This window comes from Pogoniulus pusillus, chromosome 6 (genome assembly GCF_015220805.1).
Source record: "Pogoniulus pusillus isolate bPogPus1 chromosome 6, bPogPus1.pri, whole genome shotgun sequence".
Taxonomy (NCBI): domain Eukaryota; kingdom Metazoa; phylum Chordata; class Aves; order Piciformes; family Lybiidae; genus Pogoniulus; species Pogoniulus pusillus.
This window is the reverse complement of record NC_087269.1, coordinates 12,749,331-12,775,695: the sequence shown is the minus strand read 5'-3', so window position 1 is coordinate 12,775,695 and position 26,365 is coordinate 12,749,331. Positions and strand designations below refer to the sequence as shown.

At 45.8% G+C, this 26,365-nt stretch overlaps 1 protein-coding gene across 1 annotated transcript in view; it reads right to left on the bottom strand.

Annotated features, from left to right (window-relative positions):
- COL17A1 (collagen type XVII alpha 1 chain) overlaps positions 1–26,365 on the bottom strand; it is a 41,874-nt gene that overhangs the window by 2,235 nt on the left and 13,274 nt on the right. The window contains exons 11-52 of the mRNA XM_064144438.1: positions 25,822–25,893; positions 25,147–25,218; positions 24,714–24,779; positions 23,307–23,471; positions 22,842–22,919; positions 22,670–22,714; positions 21,938–22,087; positions 21,296–21,511; positions 20,128–20,166; positions 19,131–19,157; positions 18,640–18,666; positions 17,985–18,047; positions 17,747–17,851; positions 17,224–17,286; positions 16,579–16,614; positions 16,415–16,468; positions 16,000–16,035; positions 15,306–15,341; positions 14,559–14,621; positions 14,184–14,219; positions 13,749–13,820; positions 13,391–13,417; positions 12,689–12,724; positions 12,140–12,175; positions 11,847–11,927; positions 10,829–10,864; positions 10,063–10,143; positions 8,798–8,851; positions 8,652–8,693; positions 8,087–8,149; positions 7,869–7,928; positions 6,895–6,921; positions 6,766–6,807; positions 6,541–6,597; positions 6,205–6,252; positions 4,871–4,984; positions 4,485–4,622; positions 3,835–3,918; positions 2,757–2,885; positions 1,607–1,696; positions 1,006–1,110; positions 599–751 (exon numbers count right to left, since the gene is read on the bottom strand). Of these exons, the coding sequence (XP_064000508.1) occupies positions 599–751; positions 1,006–1,110; positions 1,607–1,696; positions 2,757–2,885; positions 3,835–3,918; positions 4,485–4,622; positions 4,871–4,984; positions 6,205–6,252; positions 6,541–6,597; positions 6,766–6,807; positions 6,895–6,921; positions 7,869–7,928; positions 8,087–8,149; positions 8,652–8,693; positions 8,798–8,851; positions 10,063–10,143; positions 10,829–10,864; positions 11,847–11,927; positions 12,140–12,175; positions 12,689–12,724; positions 13,391–13,417; positions 13,749–13,820; positions 14,184–14,219; positions 14,559–14,621; positions 15,306–15,341; positions 16,000–16,035; positions 16,415–16,468; positions 16,579–16,614; positions 17,224–17,286; positions 17,747–17,851; positions 17,985–18,047; positions 18,640–18,666; positions 19,131–19,157; positions 20,128–20,166; positions 21,296–21,511; positions 21,938–22,087; positions 22,670–22,714; positions 22,842–22,919; positions 23,307–23,471; positions 24,714–24,779; positions 25,147–25,218; positions 25,822–25,893 (3,024 nt within the window). The remainder of the gene's footprint in view (positions 1–598; positions 752–1,005; positions 1,111–1,606; positions 1,697–2,756; positions 2,886–3,834; positions 3,919–4,484; positions 4,623–4,870; positions 4,985–6,204; positions 6,253–6,540; positions 6,598–6,765; positions 6,808–6,894; positions 6,922–7,868; positions 7,929–8,086; positions 8,150–8,651; positions 8,694–8,797; positions 8,852–10,062; positions 10,144–10,828; positions 10,865–11,846; positions 11,928–12,139; positions 12,176–12,688; positions 12,725–13,390; positions 13,418–13,748; positions 13,821–14,183; positions 14,220–14,558; positions 14,622–15,305; positions 15,342–15,999; positions 16,036–16,414; positions 16,469–16,578; positions 16,615–17,223; positions 17,287–17,746; positions 17,852–17,984; positions 18,048–18,639; positions 18,667–19,130; positions 19,158–20,127; positions 20,167–21,295; positions 21,512–21,937; positions 22,088–22,669; positions 22,715–22,841; positions 22,920–23,306; positions 23,472–24,713; positions 24,780–25,146; positions 25,219–25,821; positions 25,894–26,365) is intronic.

Genomic DNA, 26,365 nt, shown 5'->3' with positions numbered 1-26,365 from the left:
TGAGCCTCTTCCTTTTCATCTCTCCCACAATTTTGGGTGCCCTGTCTTGGAAGCATGCCAAATCATTTTGCAGAAGAATGTTCCTCTCAGACCAATTTCAGCACCTCTGCCCAAACAGCCATTCTGTGACCAGCCTCCCCAGAGTGAGGAGATCCCCATGTTTTTGAGAGACTGCCTGGGGAGGTTTGCCAGCTTGGGAGCTCAAACCATTGCTGCTTCACAGATGGCTCAGTGCTGACCTCCAACCCCTACATCATCCATTCCTTTGTATGCAGATGTTTGCAAGGAAAATACCTTCCTCACAGCCAAACTCTGCAGGTGACCTTACCAGGGACTTTACAGGCCAGTTGTACCTGCCCAGCACCTGCTCCTTTTTAGCTCACAACAGAGACATTTGCCTTGCTGCTGGACTGAGAGGACATAAGCTTATGGGCTGCAATGCTGTCCTGGCTACCTGGCTGTCGAGATAAGATATTGCAGCAGCTTCAGCTAGGGAAGGCTCCCACAGGACTGTCTCAGCTGTGGCAGAGCCAGCAGCCTCCACGAGGCAAAGCATGGGTCAGAGACTGTACAGAGAGGATGGATGGTGTCCACTTACTCTTCAGGTACTGGATTAGCTCACTCCTGAACTCATCGCTGTGGGTGATGTCAGCATAGGACAGAAGGCCAGTTCCTGAGAAGCCAGGTGGTCCTGGAGGGCCAGGAGGGCCAGGTGGACCCTGGATGCCAGAGAGGGAAGAGTATCCCACACCTTGAAAGAAAGGAAGAATTATTTTCCAACAGTGAGAGGACAAAGCAATCACACATATCTGGAGATCTTCCAAGTTTAAAGGCCCCAAGCTCAAATTCCATCCCTTCCCAGCTGATGTTGATGAGGTTTTTTAGATCATGACTTCATTCTCAGTGGGCAGTCATGCCCCTGCTCAGCTAAATCTCAGCCTCAGTCCCTCCCAGCACCTACAAACGGCAACTCCCTGCCAGCTGTGAGAAACACAAGTGCTTTACTTTGCAGGTAAGCAGAGACATCCTCCAGAGAGGTGCCAGGGATCCCTGGAGGTCCTTGGGGTCCTGGAGGACCAGGGGGCCCAACAAGACCACTGAATTCAGAGTCTGTAAGACACAAGGGAAAAAACAAAGTAGTCAGGCAAACCACTGCAGCTAATGCCAGCTGCAGCTTTTTTCTCCTCAGCACCTTGTGCAGCCTTCCTGGTGCACCTCACTTCCCTGTGAGTGGGAATTTGAGATCCCAAAGAAGGTGCAAGTCCCTGCTTTCTAAATGCAGATTTTTTAAATGGCATAACAATTTCCTTTATGCTGCAGAAGACAAAGAGCTTCTCCACTCCCATCCCCGAGAGAGCATCTCACAGCTACTGCTCTCCATAGGAGCACCGTGAACTGTCCACAGCTCCTCATGGTCTGTACAGGTCCTGGCAGAGCCCTGGGGGAGTGGGGGCAGCAGTGCTGCTAACTAAAGCAGAGGGACCATCAGAGTCTTGTAATGGGTTGTTTGTTCTGATGAGTAAGAGGGAGAAATCTGTGCCTGAGCCTGTAAAATGGTCTTGGGGAGTGTAGGGACCACGGGAGAGGACTGAAGAAGTTGGCTTACTTCTCAGGTAGGCTGTCAGGTCACTGTAAGATATACCAGGTGTCCCTGGAGGCCCAGGTGGTCCAGGGAGCCCAATGCTCATTCCAGAACCTGCAAAATTAAATAGATTCAAGGGCAGCACAGAACCAAGACAGGCTGCTATGGTGTGAGCAGATAGGCTGCAGGGGCTGGGTCACAGGCAATGCAGGTGGGACTCCTTGAGAGTGAAGTGGTTCCATCAGCAGATTGTGCTGGGAACTACGGCTCAAACTTTGCTCTGGCCTTGGAGTTAGAGCTTGCCCTGTTAATCTCAGCACCAGAACACCTGCAGGCATCAGGCCTCTATTCTTGGAAAAAGCTCTGCACAGCCCAGGGCAGGCAACTCAGCTGTACCCCGCTGGCTGCTGAATGTGCTGCCTTCCCTGTGTCTGCCTCTGCAAGCAGCTCTGGTGCACCTTGCACCTTTGTGACTTGCTTGAATGTCCTTGCTGATAAACTGCAGCTATCCTGCCTGAGCTGTTGGGGTGCTGCTGTTGTTTGCTTTTAGGCTCTGGAAGCAGCAATTTCCACCATCCTTGTAGTGGCCCATTGGGGATATCTGGTCTCCAAGGGCACCTCAGAGAGACAGAGCAGGGACCAGGCTGTGCTTTTAAGCACACAGTTGTAGCTATCAGCATCAGGCATTTCAGCACTGCTGTTGGGGATGCTCCAGAGTCCTCTCTGACAGTTCTTACATGCCCTATCACCCTTTTACAGATGGGAAGGTGAAGCAGAGGTGGAATTTGTTTCAATTAATTTTAAACTTCTAAAACTTTGTTGCCTGAGCTGCCTGGACACAAAGTAGGCATAGATCAACTCTTTCACAGAGAGATATATCCTGGCCATAGAGCCAGTGAGAAAAGGGTTACAAAGGCACTGGAAGGCACTGATGGGAGTTCTAAGATGAAATTATGTTGCTAAGATCACTTTTCAGCAAAGCAAGAACTCATTACCAGAGCCTGTGGACAGTGTCTTAGCTACAGGGTATCTTTGTTCTCTTCCAGGTCTTGGATAATCCCTGTGAAGAGGTCTCTGTACATAGGGATTCACACGGTTGACACTGGAGGAGTTTTCCCTGGCAGCATGCTCAGCTCCCAAAGGAAAGGGGGGAAAGCACACTAAAGACCATTACTTGTCAAGTAGCTGATAAAGCGTCTGGTCAGCTCCTCATAATCCAGTGACTGAGACAGGCCACTTCCCCCTGGCCCAGGAGGTCCCGGTGGGCCCTGAGGTCCAACTAGATACTGACGAATTTCTTCTCCTGGAAAGGCAAAATACTTCTTTTAAGGCTGTTCAAGCTGCTGTAAAGAGACCAAGTGTGAGGAGTTCCCAGCCTATGAGCTGAGCCCCCAGTACCAGGGAGACTATCCAAACTTACTGATGCAAAGATCTTTCCCCCTCCCCCCTCTTCCTTTTCTGAGCGTGAACTGCCCTGTGTGCGGTGTCAGAGATATTTGTGACAGGGTTGGGAGCCTCCCACAGCTCAAAGTTTGAGGAGGATGAAAATTTGGATTGCTAAAGGGACTTCCTTGTGCTCTGTTTCTTCAACACACCCTGGAAGACATCTTGGTCAAAAGGGGAAAAAAACATGGCTGAGCTGGCAAAGATCCTGCTGAGCTCTGTGGCATTTCGGAAGCCATTTGTCTGTTTAGAAGGTGGAATCTGCTTGACTCCTCCCTGGATCACACAGGAGAAGCACAGTGTTGGCCATCAATAACGTTTAGGCACAGAAAAATGACATCCTGGTGAATGGTCTACCAGTTCACAATAACTGTGTATAGAAAGTAACACAGAGCTGGGTATTCCCCTCACCTAAACACGAGTAAGGCTTTGGGGTGGGTAGAAGGAGTGGGGGAGATCCCAGGAGAGTCAGGCAGCTGCAAAGTAGAAGCCCGAGGTTTAGTGAGAGACTGGGGGGAATTCCTGAAAAGGAGGGACACAGGCAGCTGCCACCTAGAGAGCCACTGAGAAGGGAGAGGAAGGAGTGAGAAACTGCAGAACTCCAACAGTGGGTAAGAAAATCAAACAGGTAAGAAAAAAGAGCTTCTGGAAGGTGAAGGTGCTCAGCAGCACCTCTGGTAGGCCTTTGCCCTCTGAAGCAGCTGCTGGTAACTTTGGTTGGAGGTAGAAGACTGGAAGGGAAGGATACATCTCCAGGATGCTGAGATGCTTTACCCACAACTTCCATGTTTCCCTTGAGGGTCACTTACTCTGTAGCATGTCCAGAAGTTCTTGATACAAGACAGATGTAGTTGATACTGAACTGGCAAATGCCTGATAACGATCTGAAGAGCCTGTGGGAATTGAAAGGTTTTACCATCAGGCAGGATGAGACACAAGGTGAAGAGGGGTCTCGGGCAGCTTAACTAATCCAGTTTGTCTGGTGGAATAGGCTTCCCATGCCCCCAACTATGAATTGGTTCTGTCTCACACACCCTGGTCATGTCCACAGCTGTATGGTCTGTGCTCTTCTGAATGAAATTCCAGGCTACTTCTGAAAGTTCTGGGAATTTCGTCTAATTTAGGAGGGCTCCAAGCGTACAAGACAGCCTCAGAATACTTCAGACCACATATACCAAACAGAGCCACCTCTGTTTGGCTCTTGGATGTGCTTACAGCTAATGTTTAATGTGAGACTTTTTAAACAGCAGCAAGTAAGTTATAATCTGACCATTAAAATGAGACAAGGGTTAGAATGGCCTTGGCTGTATGAAGTCCTGTGACAGACTGCAGCAGATAACTCCTCTGGGGTGCTGCTATTTAAAGACTGTTTTTTATCCTCTGGTTTTCACCTGCTAGGTGTTGTGCAAGATCAGCCAAGTGCATGACCCAGCACAGATTTTACCAAGGTGGTGCTTACTTGTCATGTAGCTCATAACCCGGGTAGCCAGCTCTGCATAATCAAAGGTCGTCCCATCTGCTGTGGTGATGACTCCAGGTGGGCCTGGAGGGCCTGGTGGGCCTTGGGCACCAGACAAATAATGCCTTACACTGTCACCTAGGTAGGGAGCACAAGGTATGCTCACATTAATAAAGGAAAGACAATGGCCATATGCACGACTGGACACCCTCCCCCTTGCAAAAAGCAGGCCAACAGGACAGTTCTGCAGAGGTCAACAGCACTTCACAGCACTCAGCAGAGATAAAGGCAGAGCAGTAGTGCTGTGGAGAGTGACAAGGGGCTCAGGGGGCAAAAGAGAGAAGCAGATGCCTGCAGACCCAGGGCAAAAATCTCATTATACTCACTCTTCAAATAGTCAGTGACATACTGCTGAATCTCTTGAGGTGAACTTCCACCTGGGCCAGGAGGACCAGGTGGCCCAGGAGGTCCTGGAGGTCCCTGAATTTGTCTGGATCCACCTACAGAAAACATTGTAAGGAGGAGTGATTTTGGCATGATTGCATTAGAGCAGGTGATACTAAAGCATGCTTGCATTGAGCCCTTCTCACAGATTTGCCACTGGAATGGGCTGCCCAGGGAGGTGGTGGAGTCACCGTCCCTAGAGGTGTTCAAGAAAAGCCTGGATGAGGCACTTAGTGCCATGGTCTAGTTGATTGGATAGGGCTGGGTGCTAGGTTGGACTGGATGATCTCGGAAGTCTCTTCCATCCTGGTTGATTCTATGATCTGGAAAAAGCTTTGGGGGTGGACCATGGAGGGGATATACCTCCATCTGTAACACACCCTGAAGATAGGATTATTAGGCAGTATATAATAGCTTCAAGTAGTTTGGCATCCTGTGTAATTCAGCCTAGGCAGCTCTGCAAGGCTGAGTTCAGAGATCTCCCTGGCTTCATACTGTCAGACCTGTTCAGTATGTGCACCAAAGTGCAATGCAGTGCAGAAATATGGATGGAGACCCACAAAGCACTCAAGCTCATTGGTTTGACCTTACAGACCTGCTGCTCCCAGTTGCAGCCAGACTAGGCACCACCAGCTCAAGAACCTCTTTACTCATCTCCATTGCAAGACACAGGTGAGCCCTGTGTGACTCCTGTCACCATGACATCGAGTGACAGCTCATGTCCTTGAGGGGCCTGTCTTCCCTCTACCCAGAGGCAGTATTCCTATGACATGATGTGGAGAAACAGGGGGCTCATCCATATGGGGACACACTTAAGCTCATCCATACACACTTTTGGTGAAGGTGCATTAGTAGCCTGCATACAGAGGTGTCTTACACAGGATGACAGCAGCCTAATTCACAGGAATCACCTGAGGGTAAGCAAAACTGAACAAAGGTCATTCTTGTTCTGATCAGAAGGTTTCCCACTAGAGGTTTCAATGCAGTTCCCTAATCCCTTGTGGAACATGGCTAGCCAACCTGGTATCTCTTTCTTTTATGTTCCATGAGGACAAACTCTGTCTCAAAGGATTCCCAGTAGGCTGGAAACAGAAAACTTGTAATTCTTAAATTGCCTGATTTAAAGCAGGCTGTGCAAAAAGGAGTTTTGAATGCAAATCCCATCAGCTTTAGGTTGGCACCCACACTTGTAAAGCCCAGAGGAGATTTCTCCAAGCCTCCACCAAACTGTCAGCATTTCTTGATAGTATCAGAGAAATGATGGTCTGGCTCTTACCTCGAGATGCTCCTGGGATGCCAGGAGCACCTGGAACACCTGCATCACCTAGAAATCAGAGTGAGGGAGAGAGACAATTGTAATGGGTGTCACTCTATGTTGCAGTGGTGTAAAACATGTCAGAGAAACAACTACCCAACCCTAGTAATGACTGCCTTGAATTAGCAGCTCAAAATTGCTCAGAGCAATTCTATTGCCCTAGTCCTGCTCTGCAGGTGTGGTTCCCACACAGTTCCCCGTGCAGTTCCCAAAGGATCAGGTTGCTGCATCCTTTAGTCTCAACCACTCTTGGCTGTGTGAGGCCACCAGCAAAGAAAGAAAGATTTTTAACTTCACCTTTAGGTCCAGGTGGTCCTGGTGGTCCTGGAGGTCCCTGTATGGTAACTCTTTCACCTGCCAATTGCAGAAGGAGAGTCAGAGATTCACAGGAATAAAGTATGTGGACAAGATCCTGGCTCCACCTTAGTACTCGCTAAGCTAGAATCAACAGAGCAGGATTTTGCCCCCTGGTTTCAGCCTGGGGACAGTGAATTGAAGGGAGGAAAGGTGGCACAAACTGACCGTGGGAGGAGAAGGCTGAAAGGCCAGGCTCACCCGGTTCTCCTGCAGGGGACACAGAAATGGAGGAGTGGTCACATACACAGGAAAGCTACCCTGCATCCCACTGATGTCTGCTGGAAGCCCACTCACCTGTAAGTCCTCGTGGCCCTCGTTCACCTGCAAACAAGGGGGCAGAGGACGAGTGTTAGCATCTGCTTTGTTCTGATCTGCAATATCCCAGTGACACTGCAGCGTAGGCAGAAATGGGTAAGGGGAGTAGCTCTCATGTTTTCCTGCCAGATGAGAGCTCACATACACTTTGCAGGGCCACCTCCTTGCACTGACTTAGCCAATTCCTTATTGCATTTTGCAAAAAGGTTGCTCCCCTTTATTGGCAAACTAGAAGCTCTGAATGCTCCTCAAGGCTCTGCTGGAAAGAGTCCAGCATAGAGCCAGGAGGATGATTTGGGGGACTCCAGCACCATCCCTATGGAGAGAGACTGAGAAACCTGGGGCTGTTTAGTCCCAGAAGAAGAGAAGGCTGAGAGGAGATCTTATCAATGAGTACAAATATCTGAGGGGTGGGCCTCAAGTGGATGGAGCCAATCTCTTTTCAGTGGTCAGCAGCAATAAGACAAGGAGCAATGGCTACAAATTGGAACACAGAAAGTTCCACATCAACACGAAGAGAAACTTCTTTACAGTGAGGGTGACAGAGCACTGGAGCAGGCTGCCCAGAGAGGTTGTGGAGTCTCCTTCTCTGGAGACTTTCAAAATCCTCCTGGATGCATTCCTGTGTGAATTGCCCTAGGGGATCCTGCCTTGGCAGGTAGATTGGACTCGACCTCTGGAAGTCCCTTCCAGCCTCCAAAGTTCTGTGATTCTGTGAATCCAAAGCTGGGATGAATGCAGCAATCACCTTGACACCACTACTGGAAGGTAACAGAAATTTATCTGACTTGTTTTATGGCATCAGACAGGAGTCCTAGTGAGCACTTTGCAAGCTTTCTTACAGCCACAGAAAGGCAGGACACTTTCTGTTTCCAAAAGAAGCCTTCCTTTCTTTTCAGTCTGAGGTACTGAGATCCATCTAATATCTTGGTGAGCTAGAAGGATATACCTACCTTGGTCTCCCTTTGGGCCTGGTGGACCTGGTGGCCCTGGTGGGCCTGTGATGAATGTTTCTGTAATTAAAATAGGAAGTTTTTTTCATGACATCCAGCAGGATGTGACACAGGCTTCTTCTGGCTCCACCTGGTCCTCTCCAAGGATGTGCCCTCTGGAACCACATCAGCCAGGACATTCCCAGGGCACGGCAAGGGAATGAATGGCAGCAACCTACCTGAGGTGGACATGGAAGATCCTGGTCTTCCTGGTGGGCCTGGAGGCCCTGGCAGTCCTTCTCCTAGACGAAAAGGATTCAGGAAAGATGAGCCTCATCAGTGTAAGTAAATGCATGCCAGAGCTGCTACATCTCCAGCTGTTGTCACAGCTCAAATATTTCCACACATAGGCCAGTATTACTGTTTTCTCCACACATGTCTACCCCAGTAGGAAGTTAAGGCTGGATAAGTTAGAAGTAAAGATAGAACTGATTGAGGTTACTTCCTCTGGGGACCTCAGAGTGTCAAATGCCTTCCCCAGAAGTATGGCCTTTATTAATTACTACTCTGTCTAGCAAACCTCTACCAACACAAACCTCCACTCTTAGGTAGCATCTTGCTGCTGTGAAACGCAGCAAAGATGTTAGTAGGAACCCACTATGTGAAATTCTGCTTCCATTAAAGTCAACCCTACTAACTTCACTAGGTCCAAGATTGCATCTGGGACACCTGAAGGCACACAGGACAGAGGCAGTGGAAAGATCTCCCACATTGCAGGTTTATTTCAGAGAAGCAAGCTTTTACCTGGGGGACCACGTGGTCCAGGGGGGCCCTGCACAGATTCACCTGATGACAAAAGAAACAGAGGTGTTACAGAATATTTACTTAGGAAGTGGGCTGTGTGTGTAAGCATCCCCTGCTTACGTACTGAACTCTGCTATATCACATACCTGGTGGCCCAGGAGGACCTGGAGGTCCTGCTCTCCCTTGGAAATCTGCCAGCACTGTGCAGATGAAACACACACAAAAGGACAAATTATTGCTATAGAGCTGCTGCTGCTGCTGCTATGGAAACACTGTCATTACATGGCTGTTAGAAGCCCTTATAATAAAAAATGGACTAAGGCAGGGCCTGGGTGACCTAAAGCCAAAGTTGAGGTAGACAGGGGAGAGGAGAGATGTGTTTTGTTGCCAGCTTGCAGGTTAAGGCATGAAGCAAAATACACTGCTGAGTAGGCTGGTAGCATATTGGAAACTGGAAAGATATCCCTCTGGAGAGTAATGGTGGCTGAGGGAAAAAGTGAGGGACTCAAAGGCTAGAGAAGGAGGAAAGAACTTCCAAGGAGAGGAAAGATTCTTTCAAAGACAGCTTGTATTTGGAGGAGAACGTTACATGGCCCTTATTTAAGAAGTAGCTGCACTGTGTTATCTATCCTCATCTCCAAGCTAGGCCACAAGCTCAAGGGTCACTGATGCTGAGATCCAAGACTTCTGACTGGGGATTGTGACAGTTCTGAAGCATAGTCTGTATCGATATGAACTCATGCAGATGGTGATCAGGGAAGGATCGTTTCTGACCTTACACCTTCCTGTACCTTACCTCTCCTGCACTCTTGCAGAGGTCTCAGAGCCTAAGAATGCCAACTGTAGGTGCATCACACATCTAGGATTGCATGGAGCAAGCAGACACTTTTCTTGGGTTGCTGCTAAACCATTCTGTTCCGATCCACCTCTTTTATCTTAAAATAGCATTTGCTGCCTGTGAATTTATCCTCTAATGTGCAGAGGTATTTTGATTTCTATTGCTTATAATCCAAGCAGTGCTTTTCAGGCTGCTTCTCCTCCTACACATGGCTCCATGTTCCTATTACACAGTGAATCAGGCTGTGTAAACATACTGGCTTAAAGGCCAGGCTGAAATCTTACAGCTCTGTGACCACCTCTGCTGCTAGGGACTGCTCACTAGATACCATTCCTTAGCCTTTCTCTGTGATATGGGCCTACCACAATCTACCTCCTTTTGAAAGCATTTTGGGATGGGAAGGAAGGCAGAAGAGGTAGCTGGTATTGCAGTCCCACCACCAAACACACATAGACACATTTGTCCTATGCCATGTTGAAGAAAAAAAGGTAGAGGCATCTCCAGTTAGCTGTGAGCAGGCCTGGAGGCATGGCACCCATCCAAGTAGGAGAGTGGAAATGTAGTACCACTCACTTTGAGATGCTAATGATGAGACTTCTGTTTTGATAGTTTCCATCACAACTTCACCTGAGGATCCCTTCTCACCCCGTGGACCTTTTTCAAGAAGAAAAAAAAAAACAACCAGAAGTGAACTGAGGGAGGGTGACACTTTGCACACATTCCTAACCTCCCTGACAACAGCTTCAGTCTTTGCCTATGTGAACTGGGAGCATGAACTGAGTCCTGGCTCTGAGGGACACTGTATTCAAAAGTCAAAATTGCTGCACAATTTGCTGTAACAGGATAACGTAAAACCAGCTAAGAAAGTTTCTTAGGTCCCTGTTCAGACCCTCCTAGACAGATGTCTGTTCAATTGGCAGCAGCTTCACAGTGACATTATGCCCAACTTGCCTCTAGTTTGTTCTCCCACCTTTCAAACTGGCAGGAGGTATCCAGCTGGGCTATGCCCCCTTGCCTCAGAAAGGCAACTGCACTTGAGAAATGACTTAGAAAAAACAGCCTCCAGAAAAAATAGCATGAGAAAAAAAATGTACATTTGTAGCATCCACACCACACTGGCTATTACCATCCCCCTTCTTCCCCTGGGGAAGAAAAGAAGAATAGAAATTCTTTACAAGATTAATTCAGTCAAACAATACAGCAAAATTAACTGAAATGAAGAAATCTGCAAACAAAAAAGGTAGGGGTTGTGCCAAGCGCTGAGAGAATTAGTAACAAAGGAAAACTAATTAATTCAGCTCTCTTAAGAAGCAGAATTAAAGCTGTGGGAGATTGGTACCTTGCTGTCCAGGGAGACCAGCAGGGCCAACAGGACCTGGTTTCAACAGGAATAAAAAAGCAGGTTACATGAGATGTTCTTGGTTGTAATTTACAGTAGTAGCAAAATGGAGACTATCAAATAATGTATTTGCCTGCACAAGTAAATGGAGTTGCTATGGGGTATGAATGAATCATCAATGTCCCAAGCATTACTTGAAATTCTGGAGAAGGTATTTGTTTCCCATCATGTGGCAATCAAAGTGCATGGTGTCTCTTAGACTGCAGAAGCAACCAGGAGGTCACTCACCTCAACAGAAATGCCTAACCCTCCTCTTGCATTCCCTGCTGCAAACTGAGGTTAGCTCTACCAAACTAGCTCTAGCAATAGCTTTAGCTGTACAGTTGGAAGTGGCACAGAAGTGCCATGAGTACCAGAGCTCAGGAACTCTGCTGGCTGACACCAGCGTGCTGGAGGGCAGTGTCTGATCCGAGTCAGAGGAGTCTGAGGATTAAGCTCATGCATAGCCAGAGTCTGTGTGTGTGTGTTTGTGTGAAAGTTTTACAGATGCTCATGTGGGATTTCTGCTGTCTTCAGTTCAAAGCTAAGACTGGAAAACAAGCACTTCCTGATTTCAGTAACAGTGCTGGGAGAGGGATTAGACACAAGTCTGCTTTCCCAAGAGGCAAAAGAGCCTGATTCTACTTGTTGGATTTGACCTATCACTACTTTGTATTCATCAGATCAAAGGACCAAAACAGTGTTCCCAGTTTCTTCATCTTCTCAGCCATTCCTTCCATCCTTCCTCCCTAAGATCATATGCCATTTCTCCCCCTGAGGCTGCTATCTTCCTAACTCAGCCTGAGATACTGCTTTTACTGCAGGGAAGGGTGAGGACCATGAGTCCTGCCTGAGCAATCTTGCCTCCCAGACAGGGTGGCCTGGCAGAGACAATAAACATCACACATTACATTAAGAACTGGATGCACAGCAATGTAAGATGTCTGAAAAGAGCACAGCAGAGGAGCAGCTTCCTCACCTGGAACACCTGGGGGTCCAGTGGGGCCAGGTGGGCCTGGGGGACCTGGTGGGCCTGGCAAAGCGATAGTTGACGAACCCTCTGAAACACAAACACATCCTCTTGCACATATACACATAAACACACACCTACAGTGACTGTGTAGCAAAGCTGCCATTAAGAAACCACACATCTACAGCACACTCCAGCACAGGGGGTCCCAGTACAGGTCTGACACACAGCTGAGATGAATGTAGGAGGCATAACAAAACCCAGAGAAATTCTTCCAAAAGCAGAGGTGTTGGACTACATACCAGCACTGAGGACTCTGCCTGGAGCTCCAGGTTCTCCTAACAAAACAAAAGAGACTAAAGGTTAAATTCTTTTTTTTTTTTTTTTTTTTTAGGGAAGATCTGTCACTAGCTCAGTGACATTGTCTTACTAAACTAAACATGTCTCTTGTCTGACAAATCACAGCACTAGAAGGCCATGGAGGCAGCAAGAGAGCTCATCCAGAGATACCTCCTGATCAGCTTGCCAAGCACTACATCTGCCAGTATAGCTAACAGAAGGGGGCATACAACTGCCCTTGCAATCACCAGGCACCACACTCATATGCTCAGAGCAGAATCAGGTTTGCTAAGGTTTTCCTCAGCAGAGAACTGTCATGCTGAGTGTCTCAGCAGATGTCCTGCTTTTAGTGCATACTCTGGGAGACCTTGGCCACTGTTTCTCAAACCTTTCTTTCTTAAAGCCACTAGATGCCACTGTTGATTCAGGGACTGGGCAGCACAACAAATAATGCTCCCTAAAATGAAGTGCTTAGAGAGAAATAAAAGTATTAGGATAGAAACAACACTCACCTTTAGCCCCTGGTCGGCCAGGGTTGCCTGGAAGTCCTGATACCAGGTAGATAAACAATTTTAAAAGGTTAATGCAAGTATCATTTGCTCTGTTTTTTTCCAGGTACCTTAGCTGATTTTCACTTGAGGGTTTACAGAGGAAGCTCCCTGCTCAAGATTCTGGCTGTCAGAATTTATAAGCAGATTCCTGGCAGCTAACAGAGGAATTCACAGTGGACTGTAGACTGAGCTGGTAGTGTCCCTGTGCATAGTTATGGGCTTCCCTTCTCCTACTGCTCCCTAGATGGTGGCACAGCTCCCTAGATTTAACTGTAGCTTCTTCCAAGTACTGCTCTCTGTTCTGAGATTTCTGGATAAATTCCCTGGGGACTTGCCCCACAAACCACCTCAGCTTGCAAACATCACATCCTGTGTTTCCACCTCTGTTGCTACATCCTCTCTCTGTTTCAGCTGCTCCTTAGGACTTTTCAGTGATACACAGGGAACTGAAACTATGTCTGGGGGAGAGGCAAGTTTTTAAGACTCCAAAGCCCTGCATTCCTCAAAGATTGTAAAACAAACACAAAATATGGCCCTAAAGCCAAAAGAGATACACAAACCTTAGGATACCACTTTGGAAGCCTTGAGCATCACAGAGGGAAAATTACAAGGGGATTTGGAGCCCTTATCAATGTCTGTCACTGAACTGGTGGAAAAGCCTACCTGGTGGTCCTTGGGGTCCTGTGAGACCTGGTAAAAAAGGGCAAAAATTCCAAGATTTAAAAACTAGTTTCAAATGAGGAATGGGAGAAATAGATGACATTTACTTGAAATAGCACACAGTTTACAAGTGGTGTAAATTGGCCTAGCACCTGCCATGTAAACTGAATGCTGACTCATAGCTGATCTTGCTTGCAGTGTGTGCAGCCTTGAGATCAGAGTCTAGATTCCCTGTGTGGTTTCCTTTCATCACTATTTTACAGTACAGAGATCATCTGGCAGGCTTAACTTCAAATTAAGAGTGGCAATTGCTAACAAAGGCTGTTAAAACAAGGTGGGTTTGTTCTCTCTGTATGTTTACCTGGCTGTCCTGCATCTCCAGAGGGTCCTGGAGGACCTCGGGCTCCTGGCATCCCCATAAGACCTGGTTCACCTAGGGATACAATCGTCGTTAACAAGATTAGAATCTACCAACCTATTCAAGCTTGATCAGCAGCCCTCCTACAGCACTTTCTACCTGTTGTATCTTCTCAGACAAGTGGTCATTTTCAGCATCAGTGTCTGGGAGGTGAACATCCATAACAGAAGAGCTCTTTGGTGAGAACAGCTCTGGCACAAGTTTACAGCCAGCTCCATTATACCTCTCAGTTCAGTGCTTCTAGGGTTGACTCTACAGTTCTTCTGAGACAGCCAGATCCCAGAACATGAATCTGTCACCTCCTCCCACCCCTTTTAAAAATCAACATCCTGACAAATCAGAAAGCACCTGCACTTCTACCTCAAAAGAGTGCCTTACCTCTTTCACCTGGCTGTCCATCACGGCCAGGTTGTCCTGCCCAAAGGGAAAAAGATAGTTAGTGTTTGCTAAAATAGTATCACAGCTCCCCCATTGTTCTGCTAAGCAGAGCAGAACCCTGAACATGAGTCAGTAGCTTTTCATCATCTGGAACAAACCTCAGCTGTAGCTATGGAAAATTCAGAGAACATTCACTTGAAACTACCTGCAGGACATCTTTTCTGAACACACAAACTAAAGCTACCTAGAGAAAAGACCCAGGATCACAGTATGATTCCACTTCCCTGTTGTTTCCTTGTCTGTGCCCATGGAAGCACACTCTGGGTGGAAATGGCATTGCCCCAAACAAAAACACAGCTGTTTGCTGTTGCTCACCTGCAGGTCCTTTAGCCCCTGGCTCTCCTGGAGGACCAGGCATTCCTCTTGAGCCTTGTTCACCTATAGTGAAATGGCATGAAAATGGATGTTAAAAAGTGCTAGTGAAGATACAGTTTATGATATCAGCAATCTTTGCTGCTTGCAATTGAGAACCAGCATTGACAGGACATTCAGGTCTCATGACTTGTAACAGCCTCTGGCCATTAGAAAAGCTCAAGCTGGGAAAAGAGGGCATGTGAGGAAGATTTTCTCTAAAGCTGAATCCAAAGATTGCTACCAAGATAACTGAAATCAAGAATGGGATCTATTTGTTTAAAACATAGGTGCAAAAATAAAACTCCTATAACAAAATAACTTCATGTGTTTTTTTTTCCAGAAAGCAAACTGGGATTAGCTGGTCTAGACTGTTATTTGAAAACTGAAATAATGCTTGTGTAGACAGAGCAAGAGGGAATGGCCTCAAGCTGTGACTGGGTAGGTTTAGACTAAATATTAGGGACTTTTTTTTTCCAGAGCAAGAGTGGTCAGGCATTGGAATGGGCTGCCCAGGGAGGTGGTTAAGTCACAACCTTGGACGTGTTTAGAAGTCATTTGGATGTGGTGCTAGGGTATATGGTTTAGGGTGCACCTTGTAGGTAGGGACATCAGTTGGGCTTGGTGATCCTGAGGGTCTTTTCCAACCAGAATGTTTCTGTGATTCTGTATGTTAGATAGGCTGTTACCCCAGGAAAACAATCCACTGACCTGTCATTCCACGGGAACCCTTCTCACCCTGATCACCTGTGGTACGCAAAAAGGAAGGAATCTGTTAGACTGTTTCATTGTAAAAGGTTTCCCTCAGTTTACTTTCTGACAAAAGCGCAGGAAGAACTGTCGGAGCAAGTCCAGAGGAGGCCATGAAGATGATCAGAGGGCTGGAACACCTCTCCTATGAGGAAAGGCTATGAGACTCATGGCTCTTCAGCCTGGAGAAGAGAAGGCTTCAAGGAGACCTTGTAGTGGCCTTCCAGTATCTGAAAGAAGCCTACAGGAAGGCTGGGCAGGGACTATTTACAAGGTCTTGTAATGACCAGACAAGAAGTAATGGGTTTAAACTGGAAGTGGGGAGATTCAGACTAGATGCTAGGAAGAAGCTCTTTACAGTGAGGGTAGTGAAAGACTGGAACAGGCTGCCCAGGGAGGTTGTGGATGCTCTCTCCCTGGAGGTGTTCAAGGCTAGGTTGGCTGAGGCCTTGAGCGACCTGTTCTAGTGGGAGGTGTCCCTGCCTATGATAGGGGTTTGGAACTGCATGAGCTTTGAGGTCCCTTCCAACCTAAACCATTCTATGATAAGAAAAAGCCAAAGAAGGATAAAGTGGATTAATACCTATGGAGACTATCCATATCTAAAGGAATGTAAAGAAAATATCCACAAAAGATATCTAATTGATCAACACACCTTTGGGTCCAGGGGCTCCAATGGCTCCTTTCTCACCTGAAAGATATATGGATTACTGAAGAACAGCAGTAATAAGTCAAAGGGGAAAGGAATTTCATACATCAGGAAAAACCATAGGGGAAATATAGATTCTATGATATCAGACAAACTTGAACTGGAGACTCCCTTCCTTCAATGCACACAACTGTATTTCCTCATCTAGACTGCTTTATTACCTCTGTATCCCTTGCATTTCTCAATATTTGCTTGCTACCAGCACCAAAGCTTAGTTCCTCTTCAGCTATCCCACTCCTACACTTTCCTTTGCCCCACCATCAAAATGCTACATGCTCAGAGCCAGTCTGCTACTCAGAGCAGCACTAGAGAAGCACATCAGCTAGTGCTGCTGGAATTGCTGAGGCAGAAAGAAGCTTACCCTTAGCACCTGGGAGACCTGCTTCTCCTCTGAATCCTTGTAGGCCAGGAGGACCTGCAGAAAAATAAGATGGGAGGTTTGCATTATTCCACTCACCATTAAGCATTCCTGGCTTTGCTCTTCTCTAGTCTCCAGCTGCCATAGCAAAGGAATGCAGCACTCACCTGGAGGACCTTGTGGGCCTGGAGAACCCATTAGACCTGAAAATAGACATGGATCTCTTTTCAGTGTCACCAAGATTAGAAAATGGACAAACTTTATTTGGTTTGTCCATCAGGATCCACAAATCAATAGGTGTTTAGCAGATTTTCAGTCCCACAGCCACTGGAAGAATTTGTGTCACTATGCAACATAGTTCTTGTGAGATAGAGAAAGTGGTTTTCCCTAAAGTAACATAAAGAGACTCAGGCTTTCCATCTTGCCTGAGACACTGGGATCTGTGCTTCAGGTGGGCCCCATTTTTCCAGTCTGACTTCTATCATTGTTACGTGGACTGTAGAGCTGTAGCTCTGTTAGAAGCCTGTTAGGGATGAGGAGTTTGCCTGATTATTTCTGAAAGCAGAACAAAACCAGCTGGAACATCACACATCTTAAAAACTGGTGTTTGAAAAAACCTCCCTGCCCATCTCTATTCTCACAAAAAATCTCCAAGAATCTATTGCTATAAAGGCTCTGTGTAGCTACCAGAGTACAATTCAGCCAAAATTAGTTCACTTTTCTGATTACTGCAGTGCAACACAAATCAAACAGGAAGGTTGAAGTGCTCATTTGCACCTAACCAGCCTGCTAGGCTCTATCTTCATATTTACCTTTAAGGCCAGCAGAACCTGGGGGACCAGGTGGTCCTGGAGGGCCTGGTTCACCAACACCACCTGCAGAATAAAAGCATGAATAGATACTGTAGGATACAATTCTGACCCTATTTTTCTTGTTATTCTTACTCTGGCAAGTGTGACAAATAATCTGCTGGACAGTTCAAAACACCCAAATAAGCACGAATTGTCCATGAAAAAAACCTCCAACAACTCACTGGGCTTTAGAATGAGCAAGACAAATCCCTTAGTTTCGGTGACTCTGATAAGAGCGAAGAAGATGACCTTGATACCAAGGTGCTTTCGGTTCTGCCAAACTCAACTCTGACTGTGAGACCTGACAAACTCTTGCTCACTCATTTTAAATTTGCCCAAAAAAGGCCCTTGTGCCAGATTTGTGCTGGGCAATGTCTGAAATGAAATCTGCATTTGAACAAACAAAACAAATTTATAAACTGGGACCAAACTCCAGCTTGTGTCCATCTCCTCTTTATCCAAGAATGAGACACCTAGTTCCCACCTCTGTCTCCTTTTTCTCCAAATCCAGGTGGCCCAGGCTCCCCTCGAGGCCCTGGAAGTCCTTCTCGACCTCTTTGTCCCATGGGACCTTCGATACCAGGATCACCTACAGGAAACAAATGCCTTGTAAAGGCCACCTCCACGAGGGAAGTCAATGATCACATCAATCCAGTGTCTGTATTCTCATGCCATGTGTGAATCAGTTGTGAAAGACTCATAGCAGTGACAAAATTGCTTACCCATGCTGCCCTTCTGTCCTTTTGGTCCTTCTGGTCCTTGGTGACCAATTGGACCAGGAATGCCTGGAAAGAAAAGCATAACAAATATTCAGTCTTTGTCTGTGTACTATGAAAGAATAACATCCAAATTAGAGGAACCCGTGTTCTGGAGAGATCCATCAGCCAAGGTAAAGAATGCTCTGGTAAAGTTGCTCTGGGCAGCATGACCTAGTTGAGGATGTCCCTGCTTACCACAGAGGGGGTTGGACTAGATGACCTCTGGAGGTCACTTCCAACCCAAACCATTCTGTGATTCTATATTACGTGGAAGTTGAGTACTTTGACTTGGATGTCTTTACAAGAGCATAATACATATAAGAACACAAAGAAGTTGGGCCAAATACTCATGCAGCTCTGGGACTCTTTCAAAGATAGGTTGAGATCTTCACAACCCCAAATTAGGTGTGCTCAATTAAGTGGAAGTCAAGCTGGGGCACTGATTGTGACCCTGAGCTGTTCTGTAGCTTCGACTATGGTAGTAATCAACTGATCTAGTCTATATTAAATATTGACTCTAGAGAACCACCTTAACCTAACTTTGCAGTGTAGAATTTATTCTTGCCTACTGTAATGTGACTAAATGTCCTTCTTCAAGGGGAATTGTACTACTGCCCACCTGGAACACCAGGAAGTCCTCGCTCTCCTGTGGAGAGAAAGAAATAGACAGTCAGTGAGCAACAGGTCTTGCCTGTTTGTCACTTCAGCCAACCCTCATGCCTTATAAAAACAAATTTATATTCCTGCCATGTTCCAAAATTCTACTGTCTCCAGCCATGCCACATTGTGTTCATGCAATTGATTGAATAAAATATACCATGCAAAGCACTCTGTGATTAAACCAAGTAGAGCTTGGCTTCAGGCATGACTTTCACTCAGGTGAAAGAAGTTTCTAGATTCAAAGTGAGATCTGTTATTTCTTCTGCTGTGAACTTTAAAACTGTCTTTGTCAAGAAGAAAAGCAAAACCATTCAACTGCACAACCACGTGTGAACTGCAAAATGCATCAGCTTCTTTACCTAACTTCTGGAAGAACAATAATACATTTGCTACCTAGGCTTTGTGGCAGGTTGCCAATCTACCTGAGAAAGTAGGTAACTCCAGACTCACCTCTGGGACCTTGAATTCCCATGTCACCTGAGGAGAGAGAAAAAAATTAAAATCAGGATTGATTCTGAAGATATTTCCAGTGATTACTCATACATCTTACTCTTCTAATTGCTTTCTCATCTTCAATGAAACATGAAAGAGTTTTAGGTGAACAGAGACACTTCACATTTGAATAGCACATTATCAGAGCCATCCCAATAGTGATACCAGGAACAGGCCTTTCACACTGCACAGTGCAAAGCTGGGCCTCCTGTAATCGTTCTGCCTGGGATCAGGTCCTCTACAGTTTACATAGCCAACTAGTTTTACACTCCAATAGAACTAGGGAAGTGACTTGCCCTCTATACTTGGCACTGGTGAGACTGCACCTTGAGTATTGGGTTCAGTTTTGAGACACTGACTACATGAAGAACATTGAGGTGCTGCAGCATGCCTGAAGAAGAGAAATTAAGCTGGTGAAGCACCTAGAGCACAAGTCTTATGAGGAATGGCTGAGGGAACTGAGATTGTTCAGTTTGGAGAAAAGGAGGCTCAGGGGAGACCTTATTTTCTACAGCTACTTGAAAGGAGGTTGTAGCAAGGTGGGTGTCAGCCTCTTCTCTGAAGTAACAAGCAATAGGATGAGAGGAAATGGCCTCAGGTTGTGCCAGTGGGGGTTTAGACTGGACATTAGGAAAAAAGTCTTCACTGAAAGGAAGCATTGGAATAGGCTGTCCAGGAAAGTGGTTGAGTGAACATCCCTGGAGGTATTTAAGACACATATATGTGGTGCTTAGGGACATAGTTTAGTGTCGAACTTAGCAGTGCTAACTTTACAGTTAAACTCCATGATCTTAAAAGTATTTTCCAACATAAATGATTCAATGATTCTTTTTGTTTAAAACAGCTTCATCTTTATCACTGTCGATTGCCCCTTGTAGGCAACATCCACTCCAAATCTGTGAACTGCCAGAGACAAGAAATAGGACAGGAGAAGAGAAAGACTGTATGGTTTTACCTTTCTGACCAGCTTCTCCTTTCTCCCCTCGGAAGTAGCCTGTAACAGGAAGTGAAGAGGCTGTTAGAGTACATTACACAACATAGTAACTATTGGCTTCACATACAAGGATCCTTCCACTTGGAATCTGAGGCTGCAAGCAGCACAGAGTATCAAGCACACCATGGCTTTCTAAGTGCACTTTCCTCAGCAAATTCACTTTCAGAAACATATGAAACTTCCACAGGTGGGAGAATGTAGGCTCTTCTATTCTTAACCTGTTTCCATCATCTGCTAAACAGAAGTAAAATATTCTCTTGCTAATGTAAGTGGCACAAGAAATAAAGTGTGGGTTCATTTTTCCATGTGCTTCTTTCGGAATGGAAAACCCACTTGTTACAGCAAACATGGTAGATCCTGGCACAGGATGACATGTGCACAGCTTCCTTTCTTCTCCCTTTTCTGCTGGCTTTAAGGGATGCAGTACCAGTGCTAGTGGGAGCATTCTGAGCACAAGTCTAACCTGTCTGTGAGGGCAGTTGAGAGCACCTCTTTCAACAGACTTCAATGCACTCTAGAAGTCCTGGTCCTTAGGCCACTGGGCAAGCAAATCTTCCCACTCCCCTTTAAACAATCTGGTCTCACACAGCATCACAGACACTGACTGTGTTCAGTTCTGGGCCCCCCAGTTTAAGAGGGACATTGAGATGCTTGAGCGTGTCCAAAGAAGGGCGACGAGGCTGGTGAGAGGCCTTGAGCACAGCCCTACGAGGAGAGGCTGAGGGAGCTGGGATTGTTTAGCCTGGAGAAGAGGAGGCTCAGGGGAGACCTTATTGCTGTCTACAACTACCTGAGGGGTGGTTGTGGCCAGGGGGAGGTTGCTCTCTTCTCTCAGGTGGCCAGCACCAGAATGAGAGGACACAGCCTCAGGCTGTGCCAGGGGAAATTTAGGCTGGAGGTGAGGAGAAAGTTCTTCACTGAGAGAGTCATTGGACACTGGAATGGGCTGCCCAGGGAGGTGGTGGAGTCGCCATCCCTGGGGCTGTTCAAGGCAAGATTGGACGTGGCACTTGGTGCCATGGTCTAGCCTTGAGCTCTGTGGTAAAGGGTTGGACTTGATGATCTATGAGGTCTCTTCCAACCCTAGTGATACTGTGACTGTGACTACTGTGACTGTGACTTCACTCACCTCGTTCTACTTCCTTGTTCAGTCTGCTCTTCACCATCAACCAGACTGACTCTTCATTTTCATAAGGGAAGGTCGAGGAGGGTGAAATACCATGAAGAAAGTCTACCCTTGAAGCATCCTTTTCTATCTTGTAATTCTCTTGGTTATGTGCCAGGAGGCCACCATTGATTTTTTCCAGGTTTTCAACTCGAGCTTTCAGCTTTCTCACTTCTTCCGCTGGAAGGTTAAAGTGACATGCTGAAGAACATGCTGCCACTGATGCATTCCTGAAACACCTATTTCTAACAGCAGGGACAAGACAACACTGCCTTAGACAGCTATGGCCACTGTTCTTTGCATCTTTTATTCTAGTAGATATAACTGGAGTTTAAATGACCAATCTGGAATCTGCTAGTCTCTGAGAAGACCTCAGATCCAAAGTCTTCCTATGCTACTCATTTTAAGATTATACGAGCCCTTATCAAGGGTTTATATTACCTTTCCATTCTATGTGTAGTATCTTAATGACAGTTACCATCAAGCTGAAAGTGCTCCTTCGCAGCTCTTGGCTCAGTATCTCTGGTACTTGGCCTCTTTGTCACCTTGCATCCCATTTGTTTTTCTATCCCATTCAACATGTTTTGCTTCTCGGTTATTTCTTACCCAGAGCAATGAGTCCAAAAAGCAATCCAAGCAGAAGCAACCAGGCCAAAAGCAAACCTAGGAGCCATTTCCACCAGCTACAGCAGGAACCACAGGGACACCAGGATGGTGTTGATCCAACTGCACCTCCCACATCACCATTTCGTATTTCTGGAAGAGGGAAGAAGCAGTCACCCAGTTAAGGAAGAGCTACTTGACCTCAGATTCAAGAATCTCTTAAAATAAGGACACCACAGTCTGATCCATTATACAAAGAGGTGTGGAGAAAAATCTTTACACCCCACTCTGCACACAGTGGGTGTAATTGTAGTCCTTGTGAAAGCTGGGGAGAGCATTCCCAGTAGGAATTCCAGCATGTGACAACACTCAGTACACTTTAAAGCAACATCTAGAAAACATGCTCATTTTTTGTACAGTTTTGAGCCACCAATGACAGCAATAGCCAGTATGGTCTGTTGGAACCCTCTCTTCCACATAAATCTGTCCTGGTAGCAGGATTTTCTCCATCAATACCAAAAAATACCCCAAATGCCTACTCATCCAAACTCAAATCACTGGTACCAATTTCTCTGGCACATGCCCTATTCATTACAGACCGAGCAGCCTCCTCAACATCCCCTCCCTCTAATGTCACTGCTCAGAGGTCACTTACATCACTCAAGAACCATTGCTTTCTTTCATATCTTGTGCTTTGGTGCATCTTCCAATGATACTCTCAACTGCATCACTTACCTGCATAAGCTGCTTTGTCCCTTGCAGGCATGGATTTCAGTCCTCCTGGAAAAGAGATTTTACCAGTCTTTCTGTGCATGATTAAACTTAGAGCATGAGCTTGAAAAGGCAATGTAGTAATGGAGGCAGAAGGGAAAAGTTCTGTAGCATTCACACGAGGACAAGCTCTTACCATTTGCATCTGATTTTAAACCAGCGTCTGCAGCGTAAGAGGAGGAAAATCCTTGCTTCTCTTTTTTCAAGGTGTCTTCTACAAAGGATCCGAACAGAAACAGGATATAATTCACACCGTCACAACACAAGTTCAGTCAGGCACTGGCATTTTGCATTGACCAAATGCACATTTTCTAATCAAGAAACCACAATAGCTCTAACTGTTTCAACTAGATCTGTTTTTTTGCTTTCAAAGCTCCTAAGCTTTGTGAAGTATTCCAAGGCATGCTCTGAAGCTTCAAGTACAAAAGCTAGAACTATATTGCAGCCAGCATGGCTACAGGCTAACTACCCACCAGAGCTTTTTATTTGGCTTGCAGTGTTTTGAGTCAGGTGTAATGTTCTGAAATCTGAACTCCCTCTAAGATCAATCTCCATTTCTCTGCCCTCAGCATACCCACACGACCCAAAGAAGAGAAGCTACCTCCATTAAGCCCAGTAGCAGAGGCATTAAAGACTTTGCCACTGTCCTTTGACATGATCAAGAGCTCCATCTCCTTCTTTGCTGGGACATTCTCCTTCTCCAGCAGCAGAAACTTGCAGTCTTTGTGCAGTACATCATCTCCCTGGGAGCTCAGAATGGTTCCCCCTGGTATATTGGTAAATGATGGGAAAGAGGAGGATATGAGTGTGTGCCACAGCACTTTCTGTTCATTAAAATATGTAATCCTGTTGTGATTGGAGTTGCCACTACTATAGACACCCACTAAGAAACACAGTCACTACTAAAGCTAAGAGGAGCGATGTGCATGCCATTAGAGACATGCATTTCACTAGCAGGGGAGCAACTGTTAGCAGACATTCTAAATCTATCACACTTTGCTTCTCACACTCTTACTACAGAACCACAGAAATTCAGTCTGAAAGAGACATTCAAGGGTCATCACAGCCTGCATAGCCCAACATGAAGAGCACCTTTATCAGACCTAATCTGTCAAGCACAAAGCAGTCCACATCCTTGTGAGCCAGGCATGGTTATGAAGCTGTAACTTCATAACTACAGTTATGAATCTGTAGTTTAAAAGGTTTGGCATAGGCCAAACAAGATTCAAAAACAGTGGTGCAGTCACCCTTCTGCCATTACACAGTGTCACACATGCCTGTACAAACCTGAATTTGCACACAAGTTCAGACAACTAGAACAGTATTACTCCATTACTCTAGCACCAACCTGGAGTAAACCTGTGTTAGGAATGTTATCATAACTTCTGTAGTATTTACAGCTGCTTTTTTAGCCTCATTTTTGGGAGTCATTGGTTACAAAAAGAAACCTGGTTTCTCTTACACAAAAAGTAAGACTGATTTATGGCTCTCATAGCTCTCAAAGCTACAGAAAAAAAAGTTGGAGAAGATGAATACCAATCATGCACAGATAACACACCAGTAAAAAGACCACAACTTCTCCCATTAAAAAATTGTCTGACCATGTGTAAGATAATTCCTTGATTTTTAAGGCTGAGCCTGGTACTACAGCAAAACTATGTTTAAAAGCAACCTTGCAAATATTTTGGCTTCAGATGAAGCACAATTTCACACATCTGATCTTCTATGTAGTCAACTGCCAGCTGAGTAGAAGTAGCCGCAATTAAATCATCCAAGTCACAAAAGAGCGGGAGAGATCTGAATCAGACCAGCTCATTTGCTCATTCATAGCTTCTGACTCATTTGCTTTCCTTTCAGAAAGGTAGTGGTAGGAGACTTGTCCAGTGACAAATTGTGCTCCCAAGGAGCTAGGTGTTAGTGTCACTTAGTTGTCTGAATCTCTAACTTGTTTGTACCATGATATGCTCGTCCAAGGCCATGCCTAAACAACTGTGAATGGTACACTCACCTGCTGTAGCAGACACACCAGTACTTGCCACGGTGTTACTCTGAGAAGTGTTCTTCATCCCATATGCTGTAATGAAGCAAATAGAGAATGAAGGAGATGAAGGGTAATAAGGTACCTACACACACGCTGACCTTGGGCTGTGCACCATTTCAAAGATATTTTATCATTCAGCTACTCAGGCAACTCAAACAAGCAAGGTTGTCCTCAGCAAGCAAGTCTTTAATGCTTAAACAGGCACTGGGAGCTGTTTCTGCATATGTAAAGCAGAGGAAATATTCCTCAGTGGCCCTTCGTCCCACATTGCTTCACACAATAAGAGGGCAACGAAGGAACCTCTGTCCATATGAACTTTCTAGCCACTATAGAAGAAGTGGGAGAAGGCAGCACACACTGACAGATGAATGTCACAGTTTAGGCTTGAAATGTTGCTGACCTGCAGAGGCCGCAGTAGCATTCTGGGTCAGGGTTGAAGAGCTTGGAGCCAGGTTATTTTGAACGCCAAACACTGCAAAGGAAAACATTGTAATGAGGATTACAGGAGTCCTGCAGTGCAGGTGGTATTCTGGCTAAAACCAAAACAAAGCCCATTATAACAATGACGACCTCTCCCAAGAAATGTTGACAGCTAGGTGTAGGCATCATAGACCTAAACATTGTGTTCTAACACCTTCCTTACGAAATATTAGGCTTTTTTCCTCAGAGAATTGTGCTGGCCCAGGACAGTAATGGTGACAAAAAACATTAGGTTAGGAGAACACTCTCATGGTTGCATACAGGTGGAATACTTCTGAAAAAGGTAAATTCAGAGAACTATCTTGGACTGACCAAGGGAAGTTTTAAAGCTCTAACAGCACACAGTATGTCCAGAGAGAAGTAAATGGTTTGGAAGGTGGCATCTTTAATGCCAGAACCAGTGTGGCAATATTAATGCAGTGTGCAGACTACTCTCATATACCCTGTGCCCTTCGCAAGCCCAGTCAGAAACCCTATACGATGACATTGTGCTGTGTAGACATAGTGTGTGTGACTGAAAGGAAGAGAAGTGGTTTAGTCATGTTGAAGGGAGTTTTATGAAGTCTGTATGGAGTGAAGATGAGAAAAATCTGACCTGTAGAGGAGGTGCTCAGGCCTGTGTTCAGAGTGTGACTGCTGGGAGATAGGTTATTTGGAACACCAAAAACTGCAAAAAGAGGAAGTGAAATGTTATGACTTCTTTGGAATCAGAAACCCCGCACATGAAGCCCAGTGGCCCAGTCACAAAAATTAAGAGCCAGAGTCACTTAGAAGTGAAATGAAAATGCACAATAGTTGCACAGAGGAAAAATCTTGAAAAATTTGAGATCAAACTATTCCTTTGCTGAACTGACAAAGGAGAGATAATCCTGCCATCAGACAAGTTGCAATCATTAGACTATGTGAGAAAGCAAAGCTTTCAGTAGCATACTGTAATAAGGCTTCCTGTGGCTCCTCTCTGTAGCTGGGAAATACAGCATCCCTGGCAATTAGAAGTGAGCACACTCAACATTTACTGATTACATCTTTAGTGTAGGCAGATAGAAGCATTAAGCTCAGTTGTTCCTACAATGGACCGTGGCAATCCAATGTTAACTAGTCTCAAACTAGTTTTGACAGCCAATGTGAGCCTGACCTTC